The 21,422-nt window shown below is 37.3% G+C and overlaps 1 protein-coding gene across 1 annotated transcript in view; it reads right to left on the bottom strand.

The window, feature by feature from the left end:
• Window positions 1-20,949, bottom strand: part of LOC130921698 (neuropilin and tolloid-like protein 2) — a 39,129-nt gene extending 18,180 nt beyond the window's left edge. The window contains exons 1-7 of the mRNA XM_057845908.1: window positions 20,654-20,949; window positions 18,426-18,482; window positions 18,201-18,344; window positions 12,001-12,249; window positions 11,887-11,934; window positions 7,792-7,919; window positions 2,561-2,789 (exon numbers count right to left, since the gene is read on the bottom strand). Coding sequence (XP_057701891.1) covers window positions 2,561-2,789; window positions 7,792-7,919; window positions 11,887-11,934; window positions 12,001-12,249; window positions 18,201-18,344; window positions 18,426-18,482; window positions 20,654-20,663 — 865 coding nt within the window. The 5' untranslated portion in view covers window positions 20,664-20,949. The remainder of the gene's footprint in view (window positions 1-2,560; window positions 2,790-7,791; window positions 7,920-11,886; window positions 11,935-12,000; window positions 12,250-18,200; window positions 18,345-18,425; window positions 18,483-20,653) is intronic.
• Window positions 20,950-21,422: the final 473 nt, after the last annotated feature.

Here is a 21,422-nt window from a genome sequence, read left to right as displayed (position 1 = left end):
ATGGAGCCCTGACAAATAATCCATCAACCTTTGTGTGCGAAACAGACCAATGAAAACGGCCTCATGCCTCATGCCCCATGCCTCCCAGCATGCATTGTGGCACTTGGGATATAAATAATGTTCAAAGTTCATGTCCTGTGCTATTTATTTCTACAGTTAACTGTTTCAATTGTTTCATTACTTGCCAGTTATGCTATTTAGTTTGTTGTTATGTGTTAATTTCTGTTTTGTTATTTCTACTGAATGTGAACGTAAGCCTGTTCTTTTGCTTAGAATATTAAAGTGCAAAATGTCATTTTGGTTGGGTTGTCCCTTCACTAATTTCAAAAAGAGCCCTGGAGTATAAGTCGCAGCCCCAGCCAAACTATATATACAGTATATACAGTGTTGTTAATAACGGCGTTACAATATAACGGCGTTACTAACGGCGTTATTTTTTTCAGTAGTGGGTAATCTAATTAATTACTTTTCTCATCTTGGCAACGCCGTTACCGTTACTGAGGACGGAAAGGCATGCGTTACTATGCGTTACTATGTTGGTCGAAAAGTCTGAGGGAGACGGACTCACCGAGACGACAGAGCAGAGCAGGAGTGGGGAGGAGGCCAGAAAGTTGTGACGCCGAGCAAACGCAATGCTAGGTAGCTCCAATAATACATGCTGTAGCCGATAGCCTACAAACTACGCCCGCATGTTATGGTAGATATGGTAGACATGGTAGATATCACATGTACTGTATATAGATATAACTAGATGCAAAATGACAGACATGGCACTAAATGCGTTAGTAGACAGCCGCCATCTTAAAGCAGTAGACTTTTTAGGACGGCTCAGTTGTAGAGAACCTTCCCAGTGAAGCTAAGTAACTTTTTATCTAAAATACTTCAAAATCGGCAAAATCTTGACTTGAATCTATCTTTAAATGATGAAACAGTTTTAAAACTTTCATATGTCGAAAGCAGAGAGAAGGGAACTAATGCAATAATGGGAGCAATTTTAACAACTTTTAACAGTTGATTCAGGGTAAAGGGTAAATTAGGGTAAAGAATTGGGCTCGGGCCAATTGTACCAAAAACCTTCACAAAAAACTTCACATAGTGTGGCCAATGTTTTTTTTTTTTGAGGAAAAAAAAAAAAGTAATTATCACCAATTACTTTGCCAAGTAACTAATTACTCTTACATTCAGGTAATTGAGTTACTAACGCAATTACTTTTTGGGAGAAGTAATTTGTAACTATAATTAATTACTTTTTTTTCAGTAAGATTAACAACACTGAGCATATATATGGCGGAAAACACAGACAAGGCTGAAGAAGCAGTTTCTGCTCTTGCGCCCTTCTTTAAAATAAACTGCTGTATTTTAAGCCAAAAGAACTGTTGTGTTTGATAGAACAATATGTCTATATGCTGCCATAGCAGATTCATGGCCCATGAAGCCCCCGAACCCGTAATAAACAAGAAAAAGGCTTTTTTTGTCTCACAGCATTTGAAAGTTAAAGTTTGTATAACATTACACTTTTATTTCGGTGAAATTTTAAAAAATAAATAAAAAGGGTGACCTATGGTTTTTATAGGGCTGTCAAACAAAATTTTTAATCGAGTTAATTACAGCTTAAAAATTAATTAATCGTAATTAATCGCAATTCAAACCATCTATAAAATATGCCATTTTTTCTGTAAATTATTGTTGGAATGGAAAGATAAGACACAAGACGGATATATACATTCAACATACGGTACATAAGTACCGTATTTGTTTATTATAACAATAAATCAACAAGATGGCATTAACATGATTAACATTCTCTTAAAGTGATCCATGGATAGAAAGACTTGTAGTTCTTAAAAGATAAATGTTAGTGCAAGTTATAGAAATGTTATATTAAAACCCCTCTTAATGTTTTTGTTTGATTAAAATTTGTAAAACTTTCAATCAAAAAATAAACTAGTAGCTCGCCATTGTTGATGTCAATAATTACACCATGCTCACTCATTGTGCTGAAGCCCATAAAATCATTTGGGCCCAAGCGCCAGCAGAGGGTGCCAAACACCAAAAAACAAGTAACAAGCGGACATTACACTGCTGTCATTTGAATCTGTTTGAGCGGGGCATGTGCGTTAATTGCGTCAAATATCTTAATGTGATCAATTAAAAAAATGAATTACCGCCCGTTAACGCGATAATTTTGACAGCCCTAGTTTTTTTTTTGTTTTTTTTTAATCAAAAAGTGCAATTTAATCAGTTAATATAAGCAAAAAGACAGTTCAGTTTAATCAGTTAATAGAAACATATTTGATGTGAAAGACGTCATGTAATAACGTGTAGAACATGAAAAGTAACATCAGTTACTTTGCCGAGTAACTAATTACTCTTACATTGAGGTAGCTGAGTTACTAACTCAACTAACAAATCACTTTTTGGGAGAAGTAATATGTAACTGCAACTAATTACTTTTTTGAAGTAAGATTAACAACACTGTTGAGGACACGCCAATGGCCATACCTAATACTGTACATATGGCTCCATCAATAACTAGTATGAGATGACGGAAGTTACTCACGGTCCACAAAGGAGGTGAAGAGCATACGGAAGCGGCTAAGGCGGCTTTTCTCATCAGCCCACATGCGCACCACGCCCACGCCGGTCTCCAGCATGACATCGTTGGCCACTGTGCTGCAGAACTTGGCCTTCAGATTCTCGATGGCGCTGCTGCCGTCGTAGATGGCCACAAAGTTCTTCTTGCACTCATTGGAGTGCTCCATCTGGTACTCCATAAAGCGCAAGTAAATCTACAAATACACAAACACATTGCTGAACTGATTTTATGAATCACAATACATGTCCTTTGATGTTATTGACAATACGAACTGTAAATGAAGACACAGCAACACGCCTGCCAGCCATTTGAAGCCCACGCATAAACACGGCAAACATGTCGTGTGACCGCTAACTTAATCAGATGTGCATGAATTTGTGTCGTCGCCATGTTGCTGCGGAGGCGAGGCGTGCCGGGATGTGTCTCTGACTCAATCACTCCAGGGGCGGTGACGCTAGACTCGCCTGTGAGTCACGCTTGTCATTTTTTTTTATAGGTCATCCTCCCGAAAAGTGGACTAATCATAAGGAAAACAACCAAATGTAGGTCAAGGTATGCTAGCCATTAATATTTCAAGGAAAAAAAGTCTGAATAAGAGGTTTTGTCATTTTGTGTGAATGCATAGACGTTTACGTGAAGTCTGATTTTTTTCCCCAACACTTATAAGGCACTCATTTAACTCAATGGCTGCCATTGACGGCGGTGGATGTCCAATCCATTTCGACTGGGAAGGGCGAATGAATGAAATACTGCCATTAATGGCACTGAAACATGAGCATTCACATCATACCTTCCCAGTTAAAATGAATTTGACATCTGTGGCAATCAGTGGCATACAGTTAAATGCTATGCTAAAAAAAAAAACCAACAACAACATTGTATTCAATAATGTATTTATTCATATTATTAAAAAAGGATTAATAATAATGATTAAAAAAATATAATAACAATTGTTAATATTTACTGTAGAGATGTCCCGATCGATCAGCAATCCCGATCGATCGGGTCCGATCACGTCATTTTCAAAGTATCGGAATCGGCAAAAAAATATCGGACATGCCTTTTTTAAATATATATACATTTTTTAATTAAATTGTTTTCTAATTTGTATTTAACGTTACAGACATAATGTGTTACACTCTTCCAGAGTCTTTAGTTTAAGCTTAGGGTAGGGTTATCAAATTTATCGCGTTAACAGCGAGAATTAATATTTTTTACATTTATCACGTTACAATATTTAACGCAATTAACCCATGCGCTGCACGACCCACTCACGCATCGTCGTGTTCAATCTAAAATGGCGCCGGTTTACCCATACAGTATATAGAGCTAAAAGGCAGCGTAAAATGAGTAGAGTGAATTTTGGCAGCCATGGGAGCCTTTTCTTAAATGGCTAAAGCCTTACAATCCCTCTCCCAACGATTAGATTAATCGTGGGAAGTAATGTGGGGAAGAAAGGTAGTAACTGATCTTTTTCTTAACACCCTATGTTATTTAGAAGATATATCAATTGGTACCACAACGCAGAGTCATGGTTGCACTTCCCATCATGCATTTGGGCAGAAGTTAAATGGCTACAGTATCATTTACTGAAAGCTCAACAAATACACTAGATGGCAATATTTAGTCACAATATACAAAGTCACATTCATCCTTTAAGAATTACAAGTCTTATCATCCGTGGATCCCTCTCACAGAAAGAATGAATATAATGTAAATGCCATCTTGAGGATTTATTGTCATAATAAACAAATACAGTACTTATGTACTGTATGCTGAATGTATATATTCGTCCGAGTTTTATTCATTTTTTTCTTAATGCATTGGCAAAATGTATATGATCGGGAAAAATTATCGGAAATGATTGGAATTGAATCGGGAGCAAAAAAAAAAAGCAATCGGATCGGGAAATATCGGGATCGGCAGATACTCAAAACGATCGGGATCGGATCGGGAGCAAAAAAAACATGATCGGAACAACCCTAATTTGCAGTACTACAAAAAAAAAAAAAAGAATTTCCTGAAAACATTGTTGTATTTCTGCAATTCAACGGAAAATGTGAATTTGACATCTTAAATAAATGAATAAAATGCATATCAATATATTTGTGGCTCAATAAAATAGGAGCCAATCTTTTATCTTTCATTCATCCATTCATTCATTTTCCATGCCGCTTTTCCTCACGAGAGTCGCGGAGGTGCTGGAGCCTATCCCAGCTAACTACGGGCAGTAGGCAGATTGCCAAATTTAAACAACTTTTACTTGGTGTTCAATTTTTTTTCGAGTGGTAAGTTTTTTTTTTTTTTTTTTATGACCAAAAATAGTCACTTGCTCTATAAATGGTTAAAGGGACTATACGGAGACTATACTGACACCTTTGACTTAAAGTGTAACTGCAGATTGTGCATGGCGCGCATGCTTGTACGACCGCGAACATAAAGCAATGAGCGTCTGGCCCACCAAATCATAAAAGTAAAAACAGTTACTTAAGTGGGTTAGAAAAGTGTTTTTGCCAAGCATAGACAAGGTGGAGGCTCGGCCAAACACCACCGCTGCTGCGAGGAACCACACGGACGGGCACGTGTTCACTGCAAACCCTCTCTATTGAAGGTGAGAAAAAGGGCTTTTTGGGGCAGTCTCAGTTAAAATGTCAGGGCTCTGTGGACTCTTTAGGGCATTGGTGTAGCACGAACGGCGTACAAAAGTATTTTAAATCAACTCGAAAAATCCTGTACCCAGTAATCCCTCGCTACTTCAAACTTTGCGCCTTCAGTCCATCACTGATTTTTTTTTCAATTAAAAAAACAATAAAAAATAAATACAGATGAGCTGCCGTGGTCCGATCACGTAGTCTCCCTCTCGCTCCTGCTGCTTTTCTTGGTCTGGCAGTGCACTGGAGTTGCTTATTAAAGTTAACGATGACTGACAGATGTTAAGGTTTGATCCTGCCAGAGATGCTTGGAAGCCGAGACTTCAAAGCGCCGCATGCGTCAATCATTGTTTAGCTTGCTAAACAGTTGCTGTGGCAACTCATAGTGTGAAAGTGAGCAGCTTGAGCGGATTTGAGTGGACATACTCAATGAAGCCTTTAATAGAGACAAGCATTTTTCTACTTTATTCTTGTTTAAAAATAATTCGGTGGGACAGTAACATGTTTCAAAATTATCATAATTATTACATTTGAAGTGCTTGGAAACCATTTATTAAAATATATATACATAAAAGTTTTTTTTTTTGTAATTATACTTTGGGAAAAAAGTAAAAAAACATGTCTTTTCTGTATCTCTTTCCAATGCTATCTGAATAAATTCTTTGATTGATAAATACATTGAACACAAAAAAAAAGAAATATATATATATATATATATATATATATATATACATATATATATATATATATATATATATATATATATATATATATATATATATATTAGGGCTGTCAAACGATTAAAATTTTTAATCGAGTTAATTACAGCTTAAAAATTAATTAAATCGTAATAAATCGCAATTCAAACCATCTATAAAATATGACATATTTTTCTGTAAAATATTGTTGGAATGGAAAGATAAGACACAAGACGGATATATACATTAAACATACGGTACATAAGTACTGTATTTGTTTATTATAACAATAAATCAACAAGATGGCATTAACAATATTAACATTCTCTTAAAGCGATCCATGGATAGAAAGACTTGTAGTTCTTAAAAGATAAATGTTAGTACAAGTTATAGAAATTTTACATTAAAACCCCTCTTAACTCATTTGCTCCCGGAACCGTATAAATACGTTCTATTTCCAAATGCTTCAGTGTCCCGATTACGTATTTATACGTCTTTTGCGTTTTTTTGTACAAGAAGCATCTAGAGCTTTCGATCTATCGCCAAAACAAAAAACAACACTCAAAACCCATTTTAAAGCAATAAAACTGGCCACTGGAGGGCAGTAGCGCATTTGTTAAGAGCCCACAACTCAATTCAAACAGTACAACTTTATTAGGGAAGCTAGCAGAGCCCCTCCGCAGCTTGCTGCTCATGTCCACCGCACGCTCGAGGGTCCTGCACGGAAACGCGCACGGCCAAACCAGTTCCCCCCCAGGAACATAAGTTCCCCTGGTGAACGAGACAGTGGTCACCACAAAAAAAGACTTTAAAAAAAATCCATCTTTACGAGACAGTCAGCAATGAGGGAAAAGTTTAACCGCTGTCGCAGCCACCAAACGTCATCTCTCAGTTAGGTAAGTGTGAATAAATTGTTACTTTGCTATGAAAAGCTCTATTTGGCTGGTTGTTCATGTTATTTTGTAAAAGGAAAACATTATTCAGATGTTTGGGATGACACTGAAGCAAAAAATAGCCGTGTTAAAGTCAAAATTATGTTTGAAATTTTTGCGTTTACAAAAAGCTCATTTTCTCCATTTTTTCATCAGAAATTGGAAAAACGCTCAAACTAAGCTATTTTCTAATGCTGATTTCTAAAGAATGAAATAACGTATGAACTTACTTTTTTTTTCTGCTGAAAGAAGAGAGTCTAATCTTTCTTTTGGTGGGTTCCATGTTTATATAGCAATAGAACAGAATTTTTTGTGGGCCGTGCAAAATCAGTCAAAATCCAGTAAAATGGCCGGGAGCGAAGGGCCTTGCTCCGGTGAAAATGGCTGGGAGTGAATGAGTTAATGTTTTCCTTTTATTAAAATTTGTAAAATTTTCAATCAAAAAATAAACTAGTAGCTCGCCATTGTTGATGTCAATAATTACACCATGCTCACTCATGGTACTAACCCATAAAATCAATTGGACCCAAGCGCCAGCAGAGGGCCCTAAACACCAAAAAACAAGTAACAAGCGGACATTACACTGTACTGTCATTTTAATGTTTGAGCAGGGCATAATTGCGTCAAATATTTTAACGTGATTAATTATAAAAATGAATTACCGCCAGTTAACGCGATAATTTGGACAGCCCTAGTATATACATATATATATATATATATATATATATATATAATTTATTTATTTTATTTTTCTTTATATTTTTTGGGGGTGGGGGCGCTATTTCAAAGTTTTTCATTTATCGCGCTGGGTTCTGGTACCCATTAACCTAAAAAAAAAAAACGAGGGATCACTGTAGTCCATTTAAAAGGCTTAAGTGTCAACTTTAGGGTTAAATTATATGGTGCTTACATACCTTGGACTGAGGGGGGGCCCTGATGGTCCAGATGCAGTCCAAGGCGTCCCCGGGCTTCACCCGCTTGGTTTCATCCACCTGACTGGATCGAATGACCCCGTCGTAGCCGCCCAGCTCAAATTGACAATCTGCAGGATGACAAAGACATGGATTACTGAAACTAATTATGTTTTTTAACATTGCTTGATTGAGTTAATGTAAATCAAGCTATTTTCATTATATGGACATTTTTAACGAAGTGTTCAGTCTAAATGCATTTCAACAACAATACAATAAATTATGCAGTAATAAACAAGAAAAAATGCTGTTGCAGACCAATTGCATCACTCGAATGCTCTCCTTCAGCCTCAAACTTGAAAGTTATCATTACATTCTGTGCGTTTCCCAACCTTTTAAGGTAGACCAGAACCATATTCCATATTTTGTGACTGTCAATGATTCTCTTTCTTTGGCCAAACTATCCCACATTTTTGTAACTGTCATTGATACCGATGATGATGACAATAAATATTTGATTCAACCTTCCCGAAACAGGTTTTCTTAATGCCTTGGTCCGTTTTGGAAAAAAGGGCTATTACAACCCGCATCATTTCTTGTGAATCTGAAAAAATGGATAGCCCAATAAAAATGTACAAATGAAACCACAGTCTAGCCCAGTCCATTTCAAAACTCAGTGACAAAAATAAGAACTAGGAAGTGTTTAACCCTTTATTGCCAAATGTATCACATTTGATAAACCTAAAATTTCATGATTATGAGACAAAATCAGAATTTTGACATTTCTTTTTGGGAAAAAAAAAAATGATGGATGGAAGTCAAAACATGCATCTGCAGGTACCATGAGAAAAAAAAAACAGGAATTAGCAAGTGTTATTGATATTAGAGCGCTTATTACACATATTCATTTTGACTTGTTTTTATTACATATTTGAAAAAAAGGTTTGATTAGGACCTTATTTTTCCAAATTTTGGGATTCTCTGATCATTGCTTCATGTTGCAGGTATTAATGGGCAAACTGCATGAACACACTGGATTTTTTCCAAATGAATAGCTTAACTGTGTTAATTTTTTTGTAATAGAGCCTAATTTATCAAGAGGAATTAGTAATTAGGAGTTAAAACCCAGCAGAGGTCTGTAACAGCACAAAAAACGTAACATACAAAAAAAATGACAAGATTCAAAATCAACTGTAACAATCAGTACTGGACAATAAGTACAATCATAGACCCCTATTGTCTCCTGCTTTACCACCCATCAGAACTGACTGATTTTCCTCACTGCGATGGAGAATTTTAGGCCATGTCTACACCTATCAGGGTTTTTAAAACCGAGGATCCTGCCCTAATACGTTAATCTACAGCTGACCACATTCATTCATTTTTAAGTACATTCATAACAATGCGCAAAAAATAATTGTCCATAATACCCCCATCCGTCGCATGTGTTCTTCAATATGAAGCACTGCAAAAGTTTGTAAATAAATGGAAGCAAAAAAGCACCTAATTTACTCCAAATGTAAACATTGGTCTCATGTGTGACGTAGGGACAAAGTTTGTCGCTGTCAGTGACGTTTCCACAGTTAAATCTTCGGTTATCAGTGTCCACATGATGGCGCCACAAATGCAGAATTCGCACATCTTCGCTTTGGTAACAGTTTTCATGGAACCCTTGTTTAAATGTGCTTGTGGATGATAGGCCAAACCGTAGAAAAAGTTCTTATTTTTGCCAAATACCCTGCTATGTGTAGACATGGCGCAACTACATGTTGAGCAGAAAAAGCGCCGTATATGGCGTAATAATCCCCCTGATAACTCCAGGTCCCAATCGAAATTACTCCCACTCACGTTTTTTCTTTTTTTTAACTTACACTTTTAAATTTTTCATTAGGAAAGTCAATAGATACAGTGCCTTGCAAAAGTATTCGGCCCCCTTGAACCTTGCAACCTTTCGCCACATTTCAGGCTTCAAACATAAAGATATAAAATTAAAAATTTTTTGTCAAGAATCAACAACAAGTGGGACACAATCGTGAAGTGGAACAAAATTTATTGGATAATTTAAACTTTTTTAACAAATAAAAAACTGAAAAGTGGGGCGTGCAATATTATTCGGCCCCCTTGCGTTAATACTTTGTAGCGCCACCTTTTGCTCCAATTACAGCTGCAAGTCGCTTGGGATATGTTTCTATCAGTTTTGCACATCGAGAGACTGACATTCTTGCCCATTCTTCCTTGCAAAACACCTCGAGCTCAGTGAGGTTGGATGGAGAGTGTTTGTGAACAGCAGTCTTCAGCTCTTTCCACAGATTCTCGATTGGATTCAGGTCTGGACTTTGACTTGGCCATTCTAACACCTGGATACGTTTATTTTTTAACTATTCCATTGTAGATTTGGCTTTATGTTTTGGATCATTGTCCTGTTGGAAGATAAATCTCCGTCCCAGTCTCAGGTCTTGTGCAGATAACAACAGGTTTTCTTCCAGAATGTTCCTGTATTTGGCTGCATCCATCTTCCCGTCAATTTTAACCATCTTCCCTGTCCCTGCTGAAGAAAAGCAGGCCCAAACCATGATGCTGCCACCACCATGTTTGCCACTGGGGATGGTGTGTTCAGGGTGATGAGCTGTGTTGCTTTTACGCCAAACATATCGTTTTGCATTGTGGCCAAAAAGTTCAATTTTGGTTTCATCTGACCAGAGCACCTTCTTCCACATGTTTGGTGTGTCTCCCAGGTGGCTTGTGGCAAACTTTCAACGAGACTTTTTATGGATATTTTTGAGAAATGGCTTTCTTCTTGCCACTCTTCCATAAAGGCCAGATTTGTGCAGTGTACGACTGATTGTTGTCCTATGGACAGACTCTCCCACCTCAGCTGTAGATCTCTGCAGTTCATCCAGAGTGATCATGGGCCTCTTGGCTGCATCTCTGATCAGTTTTCTCCTCGTTTGAGAAGAAAGTTTGGAAGGACGGCCGGGTCTTGGTAGATTTGCAGTGGTCTGATGCTCCTTCCATTTCAATATGATGCCTTGCACAGTGCTCCTTGAGATGTTTAAAGCTTGGGAAATCTTTTTGTATCCAAATCCGGCTTTAAACTTCTCCACAACTGTATCTCGGACCTGCCTGGTGTGTTCCTTGGTTTTCATAATGCTCTCTGCACTTTAAATAGAACCCTGAGACTATCACAGAGCAGGTGCATTTATACGGAGACTTGATTACACACAGATGGATTCTATTTATCATCATCGGTCATTTAGGACAACATTGGATCATTCAGAGATCCTCACTGAACTTCTGGAGTGAGTTTGCTGCACTGAAAGTAAAGGGGCCGAATAATATTGCACGCCCCACTTTTCAGTTTTTTATTTGTTAAAAAAGTTTAAATTATCCAATAAATGTTGTTCCACTTCACGATTGTGTCCCACTTATTGTTGATTCTTGACAAAAAAAATTAAATTTCATATCTTTATGTCTGAAGCCTGAAATGTGGCGAAAGGTTGCAAGATTCAAGGGGGCCGAATACTTTTGCAAGGCACTGTAGTTGCTAATGAATTTGATGATCTATTTTTGCCGGCAGCAATGAGCAGTCCTTGTTTGTGTCTAATGTGAAGCTGTGCTCGCATCTGTTTTTAGAGCAAGAGAGAGAGAGTTCACTGTTAGTCTGCTCCACTCAGGTTTTGTTGCTTAATCAATAATATTAAGAAATTGGATTGTCTTGTGTGTTGTAAATCCAGTTTGCATCCGTCAGGGGTGAGTAATGGAAGCCGTATTGCTTTTCTTCTTTGTTGATGAGACGTTACTACTTAGCATGGAGCGCTAAGCTAGTTAGCGATCATGCTAATCAGTGTCTTAAGTGTCTGTTTGTATTGTGTTTTGGAGAAGCGTATTAGCACTCGAGTTGTTGTTAGATAGTAAAGTTGTCACATTTCTTTTTATAAAGAAACCCAAAACATAAACCCACAACAGCTTAAAGTCTCAGCACAATATCCCATTCAAATTTTAAATGATCAATTTTCATTTTGCAAACCCTTACAAGAATGGATAGTTGCGCCCCTGCGCCTAGGATGTCCTTTTTTCATAATTAAAAGAAAAACATACCTGGAATAGGGTTTAAAAGTCCACCAACGTGCAGATGGAAGTCAGGGTCTGGAAATACAACACACGTAAATGTCATCTTGTCCATTTGTTAGGACAATGTAAAGTCGTCCTTACCCGCAACGAACGTGTACTTGATACGGAATCCGAGGCCCTCCAGCTCCTCGTCACTGGTGAATTTAATCCACATGAAGCGTCCGGTGGAGGTGATGGGTCCGGGGTTCTTGCCCCCGCACACGCGGTTGATGAGCGGCGAGAAGCCGAAGGGCCCGTCGCGAATCTCGATGTGGTCGAAGCGGCACTCGAAGGACGGCTCGATGTAGTAGTTCTTGTCGAACGCCAGCTGGATTCGTTGCCTGGGCAGTGCTGTTGAGTCACAGATTTTGGGAAATGAAAAGAGATATTCTGGTCTACGGGCCTGCTAGCTGGCCCTCTCATCCTCAGATGTTTTTGATTTCTGATTCGCCCATCAGAGTGAGTCAAGTTCACCTCGAATTTTGTTTTTGCCATGTTTAACCCATTGGCTGACATTGACGACGCAAGAAGTGCAAATTGACTCGGTGCAAAATGGAATGGACGTCTATCGATGTCATTGTCTATAGACAGACATTTAGAGCTGAAACGATTACTCAAATACCGTGCAAAATGGAATGGACGTCTATCGATGTCATTGTCTATAGACAAACATTTAGAGCTGAAACGATTACTCAAATACCGTATTGGCCCGAATATAAGACGGCCCTGATTATAAGACGACCCCCCTCTTTTTCAAGACTCAAGTTTGAAAGAAGACTTTTTGAAACCCCAATTAATTTTTAAACAGAAAATACAGTAAATTTGAAACAAATGATTATAACAATATATTTGAGAGAAAAAGCATGTTATTTTGCCTCATTCAAATCTTAATATCTGAACATTTAAATATGTAAACTAAAGCGCAATCACATTCGTAAATGAATGGTTTCTGGTTTTTGAAATGTAAATAAACTAAGGCTATCAAAATTATCGCGTTAACGGACGTTAATTATTTTTTAAAAATTAATCACGTTAAAATATTTGACGCATTTAACGCACATGCCCCGCTCAAACAGATTAAAATGACAGCAAAGTGTTATTTCCACTTGTTACTTTCTATTTAATTGTTAATTAATATTAATTTTCAACGTAAAAAGCTCTTTGTGGTGATGAGGCAGCGCCGCAGTAGGTTAAAGACTAGCAGCACATTTGACATATTTACTAGGGCTGTCAAAATGATCGCGTTAACGGGCAGTAATTAATTTTTTTAATTAATCACGTTAAAATATTTGACCCAATTAACGCACATGCCCTGCTCAAACAGATTAAAATGACAGCAGTGTCATGTCTGCTTGTTACTTGTGTTTTTTTGTGTTTTTCCGCCCTCTGCTGGCGCTTGGGTGCGACTGATTTTATGGGTTTCAGGCTTCAGCACCATTATTATTATTGACATCAACAATGGCGAGCTACTAGTTTATTTTTTTGATGGAAAATTTTACAAACTTTATTAAAACGAAAACATTAAGAGGGGTTTTAATATAAAATATAAAATATAAAGTTTCTATAATGTACTAACATTTATCTTTTAAGAACTACAAGTCTTTCTATCCATGGATCGCTTTAACAGAATGTTAGTAATGTTAATGCCATTTTGTTGATTTATTGTTATAATAAACAAATACAGTACTTATGTACAGTGTGTTGAATGTATATATCCGTCTTATGTCTTATCTTTCCATTCCAACAATAATTTACAGAAAAATATGGCATATTTTATAGATAGTTTGAATTGTGATTAATTACGATTAATTAATTATTAAGCAGTGATTAACTTGATTAAAAACATTAATCTTTTGACAGCCCTAAAATAAACCAATCTATTGTGATAAAACAACAAAATTGCAATAACCGCATTAACCATCAACGTGAAGTCTAACTGTAACTGTAGTCTTGAAACAAATCTGAATAAGGAAAAACATTGCAATTAAATAATGCAAACTGGTTAAACTAAAAAGAGTAGCTGAGATCTGTCATGACAGAACATCGCTTCAATGATATCTGGCGCCATCTAGCGTCGTGAATGGGGAGAGTAGCTGAGATCTGTCATAAGAGCACATCGCTTCAATGATATCTAGCGTCGTGAATGGGTATAATGTCTAGACCGCAAATATAAAACGACCCCCTCTTTTTCAATCTTATTTCAGTACAAAAAACAACGTCTTATATTCGGGCCAATACGGTAATTCGAGTGACTTGATTTTAAAAATTGATCAAGGAATTTTCTTCGCCTTGAGGAATCGTTTCATTTTGCCAGTTCTAAGCAGTTTTGCCCGGACTATTTTTAATGCGGCACACTGCGCTGATGTCACATGTGTACAGGAAGAATCCAGAGGCGGCGGATATATTTGATTTTAACCATGTACGTATGAATATAGATGTAACGACGAAGAAGCCGATGAAAGCGAAGAGAAAGGCAACAAGAAAAAGCAGAAAATGACAAAAGTGTGGGAGCATTTCAAGCTGGAGACTAAGGCAAACATTGTTTCATGTATTCACTGTATGACAGCGCTTGCTTAACACTGCAGCACGTTCAGCTCCACCAAAGGCACCCCGTTTACTCCGAGAGTGGAGGAGCGATACTCGGGACAAGGTAAAATTAAGTTAACGTAGCGCTATTAAATAAGATTAACCATAGATTCCAACATCAGTTGACAAGACAACTCCCACAGGCATTGCGCCACGCCTTCCCGTAGGGGGCCGACCCAGGCAGAACGTTGAGTTGGCTTTCACTGTGATAAACTCAAACACACGCTGCGTTCTAACCCCGGATTTAGGTGGAAACAGGACGAAGGTTTTACTGCATACAAGCAGGCAGGAATATCTCAAAGAGTGATTTCGTCGAGGATTCAAGGTAATTATTAAATAAAATAGCACCATGCGTGCACTTTTAAACGTGAAAAAAAAAAAATCAATGGATAAAATTTGTGTAACTTTGGCTTGAAATATTTACGTAAATGAATGCTAACTGCACGTTTTTTTCTTTTAACCAATAATCTAGACTGTTATACGTTCCTATCTATAAAAATTCCGCGATTTAAGCATTTATTTATAAGAATTTTCCATTTAAAAAGCTCCTTGCTTCACTACGGCCTCCATGTCGGGTTACACAATACCGTAACTCTGGCTTGAAATATCTACGTAAAATGACCGATAACTGCCTGTTTTTTGCTTTTAACCAAGAATCTAGACTGTTTTACGTTTATATCGATAGAAATTTCGCAATTTAAGCATTTATTTGCAAGAATTTTCAACTTAAAAAGCTCTTTGTTTCTTGACGGCCGCCATGTTGGATTATACAATACCGTAACTTTGGCTTGAAATACTGACGTAAAATGAATTATAACTGCCCGTTTATTTTTTGCTTTTAACCAAGAATCTAGACTGTTTTAAATTCATATCTATAGAAATTGCGCGATTTAAGCATTTATTTGCAAAAATTTTCAATTTAAAAAGCTCTTTGTTTCGTGATGGCCGCCATCTCAGATTATACAATACTGTAACGTTTGCTTGAAAGTTTTACGTAAAATGAACGATGACTGCCCATTTTTTCGCTTTAACCAAGAATCTAGACTGTTTTATGTTCATATCGATAGAAATTTTGCAATTTAAGCATTTATTTGCAAGAATTTTCGACTTAAAAAGCTCTTTGTTTTGTGACGGCCGCCATGTTGGATTAAACAATACTGTAACTTTGGCTTGAAATATTGACGTAAAGTGAACGATAAGTGCCCGTTTTTTTGCTTTTAACCAAGAATCTAGACTGTTTTACGTTCATATCTATAGATATTTCGCAATTTAAGCATTTACTCGCAGGAATTTTCAACTTCAAAAGCTCTTTGTTTCGTGACGGCCGCCATGTTGGATTAAACAATACTGTAACTTTGGCTTGAAATATTGACGTAAAGTGAACGATAAGTGCCCGTTTTTTTGCTTTTAACCAAGAATCTAGACTGTTTTACGTTCATATCTATAGATATTTCGCAATTTAAGCATTTACTCGCAGGAATTTTCAACTTAAAAAGCTCTTTGTTTCGTGACGGCCGCCATGTTGGATTTTGTATCTCTACACAATAGCGGAACTCAACCTAAATAAATTGTGATTGTATATAGAAAAAAGTGAATTTTGCTTTTGTTGAGTAAAATTAAGATGATTTTGCGCACTTTCCTCGAGTATTAAGTTTATAATGTGGAAATTGAGTGATTTATTAGCTGTTGAAACTTGCACTAAATTTAAAAAAAAAAAAAAAAAGTTGCAATTTTGGGCAAAAACTTATATCATATGTTAAATAATGCTATTTATCCAGAAAATATAGGTGATTATCTCTGTATTTGCTGATTTTTGTGCATCTAGCGTAAAATTTGAGAGTTTTTATATCAATTTGAAGTTTTGTTATATTTGTATAAAAAATAAATAATCAGCATTTCACTAGGGAACAACTTTTTGATGTCACTGCTCATGGAGACTCATAAATGCCTAGGCTAAGTGAGGTGCCTTTTTTGGTTTTAGGGCGCTAGTGGCTTTGATTTTGAAAATATTTGAATTTGAAGTTTTTGAAAATGTGCCCCCTACGGATCGGCTCCGTGCCACATGTCCCGTCAACTGATATTCAAGTCTATGGATTAACGTTACTGCACATAGCAAACGTAACGTTAGCCCTGCGGAGGGCTAGATTTCCATTAATTATGACTAGTGTCGATGCGTGGCTAACGCGTCTTTCATACAGGCCTTATTTAATCAGTAAAAACACAGCGCTGTAGAGTGATGAGGGTGTAAAATAAAAACATAATAAAGCTAACTGTCAAGTTTAGCTCATAAGCCATTGATGGATAATACACCAAGTAGCACTGGTGCTTAGTGTCCAATACAGCAGGAGTCATACATTTATGTTGAACACTGCAAAAACTCAAAATCTTATCAGGACTTACAATTTAGACTAAAAATTAGCTTGACGCAAATGGAAATTCAACTGAAACACATAGGGAAAAACTCCTAAACACATTTTAAGTGATGTGTGTGTGTAATGACATTTTTAGGTAATAAATTAAAAAAAAAAAAAAAAAATTTTTTTATATCTTAAGTTTTTTGAGTGAAAGCACTGAATTTGTTTTTGTTTTTCTAGTCACATCTGAGATGCAATTGTTGGCTGTTTTCAACAATGTACATCTAAAATAAAGACATTGATTGTCTAAAAATGGTTCACTATTAGGTGAAATGTCTTGTTCATGTATATTCATAATTCCTATTTAAATTTTATCCGATTACTCGATTAATCATTGGAATTTTCATAAGAATACTCGATTATTAAAATATTGGATAGCTGCCGCCCTGCAAACATTGCACTGGTCGCCAGTCAAGGTGATAGCAAAATTATTATCATCCGTCTGTATTGCCACTGGACGAAGCCTCTTTAGTAGCTGTAACGTCTTTTTATGTCTAAAGGGGGAGCAATTGAGCCATGTGTTTATGGGAGCCTCCGCCATGTGCAGGGTGACGTCATTATCTCGGGTTTGGCAAGCTGAGCAGCACGTTTGAGCAAACGAGCATGACTGAGTTGCAGCAAGCAGCACAGTAGAAAAGTGAATTTTTCCAAAAAATGACGTTTAATTCAAAGATGATACATTTTGCTTGTGTCTGTGTGATCTATTTTAGAATAACAAAGACTTCATAATATGAGGGAGTTTTAAAACTATGTATAATTTGTGTACAAATATATGGATTTGTGTACAAACTAGGCCTGGAAAATGTTTACCTTATAATATTTTTCCTTGTCTTAACATTGCTCCCCCAAAACAAAACACATTTACTTAATTTAGTTTCCCGCATTATGATTCTACCTGATTAATTTTTTTAATACTAGTTGAACCCTCATATGCTATTATTTCTATATTTAATCATTTAAATATGAATTTTACAAAATTCAATGAAACCTTTATGTTACCTAACTATATGACTTAATGGAAAAGCTTTTATTGGATTGTCCTACCTTTATATATTTTGAATCATTTAAAAACGTCATAAAAAAAAAAAAAAAAAAAAAAAAAAAAAAAACAGGAACAAATTTGCAGCAAAAATCAACATTGTGTCTTTATTCTTATAGATTAGAAATATGACTTTTGCAAAATTCAATGAAACCTTTATGTTACCTAAACATATGACTTAATGGCAAAAATCAACATTGTGTCTTCACTCTTATAAAACAACCACTCAAGAGGTTTCACAGATTGTAATGCACCAGCCTCACCTTCCAGGATGTAGACACACTCCTTATTGGGCGGGTACGTGTTAGGGTAATTTGGCGATGTGAACACGCCGCCATTGATGGTGCGCACCCATGTGCCACAATCATTCTGGTTCGGACTCTGGACGCCATTGTCACTCAACGAGTCTTTAAAGACAATTACATTACAGTAAATGCGTTGAAATGTATTTTTATCTATCAGGTTTTTGTTGTTGTTGTCGTGATTACCTTTAGTTCTCTGCGCCAGAGCGAGGCCCTCTTCTATGAGAACGATGAGGATCCACGCTAGAAAACCAAAAGATATACATGAATCAGAACTAATGAGACTTATGATATGTTAAGACTGCAATATACTGATCATGCATAAAGCCCATGGTAATAGTATATGATTATTAGATAGCAGACATCTCTTGGCTTTGTTGCCTTGTATAAAGTCACAAAGGGTCCAATTTGACATACGTTAAAGTGGGTAAATTAAATCAGGGTGGTTGCTTTGTTTAACTGTTTATGTTGTTACAACCACAACGATATGTAGCTACCCGATACAAGCCACCTGAGTGCCAAAGAATTCAACAGTGGTGAAAATATTAATCCCACTGGCTGCCATTGACGGTGATAGACGTCCAATCTATTTGAACTTGTTGAATTTCAAACGGATTGGCTGTCAATGGCACTGAAACATAATTATCCGCAACAGGGGTGGCCGTTACGCCAATCGCTATCGACCAGTCGATCGCAATGCTAGTGTGGGTAGCTCGCGGCATTAAAAAAAAAAAGCAAAAAAACATTTAAAAAAAAAAATTAAATGCACATCGCTAATTCTGTAGTTCTTGGAGCAAGAAAGTATGAGCACCCTGATCTACAAGCTATTTAAATGCTTTGGGAATCCATTCTTGAGCACTTTATTTTTGGTTTCAGTTCTTAATCTAAGCAATTATTTCCTTTTTTCTGCTATTTCTGGTGTTGGGTACCCAGATAGCAGACCGACGTTGAATAAATGTTGATTTCCCATCAAAATCATCAGTATGGTTGATGTTGAAATTTTCGACGTCATGTGAGGTTGAAACAACGTTGTTCTATGGTACTTCAGGCGATGGTTGGGTTAACATTGTTTTATAGTTGATAAACTAATGTTGATAAATAGTTGATATATGATTGACTGGGAAATATGATTGAAAAGTCATTCAACTATGGATGAGTCGGTGTTTAGGTCAAAAACATAACATTGATTCAGCGTTGTTCCAATATTATTAATAATCGAAATTATGTTTAGATTTTGTAAGGATTTCAATGTTGAAACAACGGTGCAAAAGTGACGTTGATTCAACGATATAAGATCGACAGCGGAATCTTTATCCAACATCTTTTCAATGTCGGTCAGCTATCTGGGTAGGTATTAAATGCTTTTCATACTACAGTCCCATTTGTAAAAGTGGACTATCACCAAGTCACTGTCCCTCCATTTTTGCTAATCACACATAAAAACTAGAAAAGAGCAGAATTTGAAAGGCAGTCAAGTTAACATTCATAAGAATATGTATTTGGCGACCAATCTGTACACCTCAGATTGTGTAACTCCGCCCTCTTACACAGGTATTTGTACAAATGAATGCCTGTTAAACCCCTCCTCTTACATCTCCATCCATGCCATTTTTTTTTCAATGTTAATGGTTCGAATCATTTCAACTGTTTTGTTCAGGTTCTCTGCATTAAGCACTTTAATGCATTTAATGTATCACACGCCTTAATAACTTCCATCCATCCATCCATCCATCCATCCATCCATCCATCCATCCATCCATCCATCCATCCATCCATCCATCCATCCATCCATCCATCCATCCATCCATCCATCCATCCATCCATCCATCCATCCGACCTATGAAACCCAATTACGCACGCCGTTGATGTGACACTTTCCACGGCCACCCGCTGTCCGATAATGGAACTGTACAGACTCGATTGCGGAGTAGTCCTAAAGACCGGTGAAACCCAGCGCTGCGCACCGCTGACATGACCCCTTCGGTCGGCAACCATGTGTCCGATAATGGAACTATACGCGTGTGGCTTTTGGTCTGCATAGCATGCACGCGCTCCGACCTGGTCCTCAGTTTGAAGCGTTTGGATGTATAAATTAGTAGCCTAGCGTGTACACATTCATCGCCACAAATTCGTGCTTTTACGCACGAATCCCTCCGTGACCCCCACCTCCCAAAAGCTCCGTGGGGTGCAGTTACGCCGCTAAAACACAAACCGAGAGGATGCCAGTTCACGACACGCTCAAACGCCTCCATAAACGCACGCACTATTAGTTTGTGCGAGAGCTTTAGGTAAATTCTACTAGTTTCCCCATTGTAGCCTGGGAGGAAAATGACATTTGCTTAATTAGGGTGCAACTAATTATTTCTGATAAAGTTTTAATAATAACGTGAAAATCAAATTGTAAAGAATATTACCTCTGTGCATTATTCCCTCTGCTTGAATGTTCTTTTTTTTTCTCAAACTACAACCCTCCAGTCTTGTCAATCTTCACTGAAATGGAGCTCTAAAAGAGGGTACATCCATCACGCGTGCGCCCCGGCTTGGGTGCGCGGTGGAAATCCAGCGGAGCTTCTCAGCGTCTCAGCCCGGCCATTGTCACACCCCAGCTCGTCTTCCAACTGGGACCCAAACCCTGACGAGATGATCCAAGTAAGGTATCCAAAGAGATGGGCAGAGAGAGAGACAGAGAGAGGGGTAGAGATGGAGGGGAGAGAGAGAGAGAGAGAAGAAAACGAGGAGAAAGATGAGGTGTCCGCTGCGCTTTCAAGTCCGTGGGCGCACTGAGGAAAAGCTGCGCCCGCATGAGGAGCATTTAAAGCCGCGGGCGCCGCTGACATCAAGCGGCGAGTCGTCACCAGCATCGTCAAGGCGAACTCCATGGACGTCGACTCTATTCCGGTGGCGCCTTAAAAATAAAACACTATAATCTGATAACATTGTTTAAAAAAATTATTTAAAAAAAAATCAATCAAAAGTAAGAGTGAAATGCAATTTTATCAATAAAATGATGTCAATACATTTAATAAATAGGCTTAAATACGTAGCGTATTTAAACCGTCCTTATTTAATATAACTACATTTAAGTATTTTCTTAAAGTGTGTATGACACCAAAAAGCATGTTTATTTCATATTTCACCAGTTTTATGCTCCTGAATGAAATGGACCGCTTGGATGTGTGTGCA

This window comes from Corythoichthys intestinalis, chromosome 1 (genome assembly GCF_030265065.1).
Source record: "Corythoichthys intestinalis isolate RoL2023-P3 chromosome 1, ASM3026506v1, whole genome shotgun sequence".
NCBI classification, from domain to species: Eukaryota; Metazoa; Chordata; class Actinopteri; order Syngnathiformes; family Syngnathidae; genus Corythoichthys; species Corythoichthys intestinalis.
Note: the sequence above shows the minus strand (reverse complement) of the source record. Positions and strands in the feature narration are given on the sequence as shown.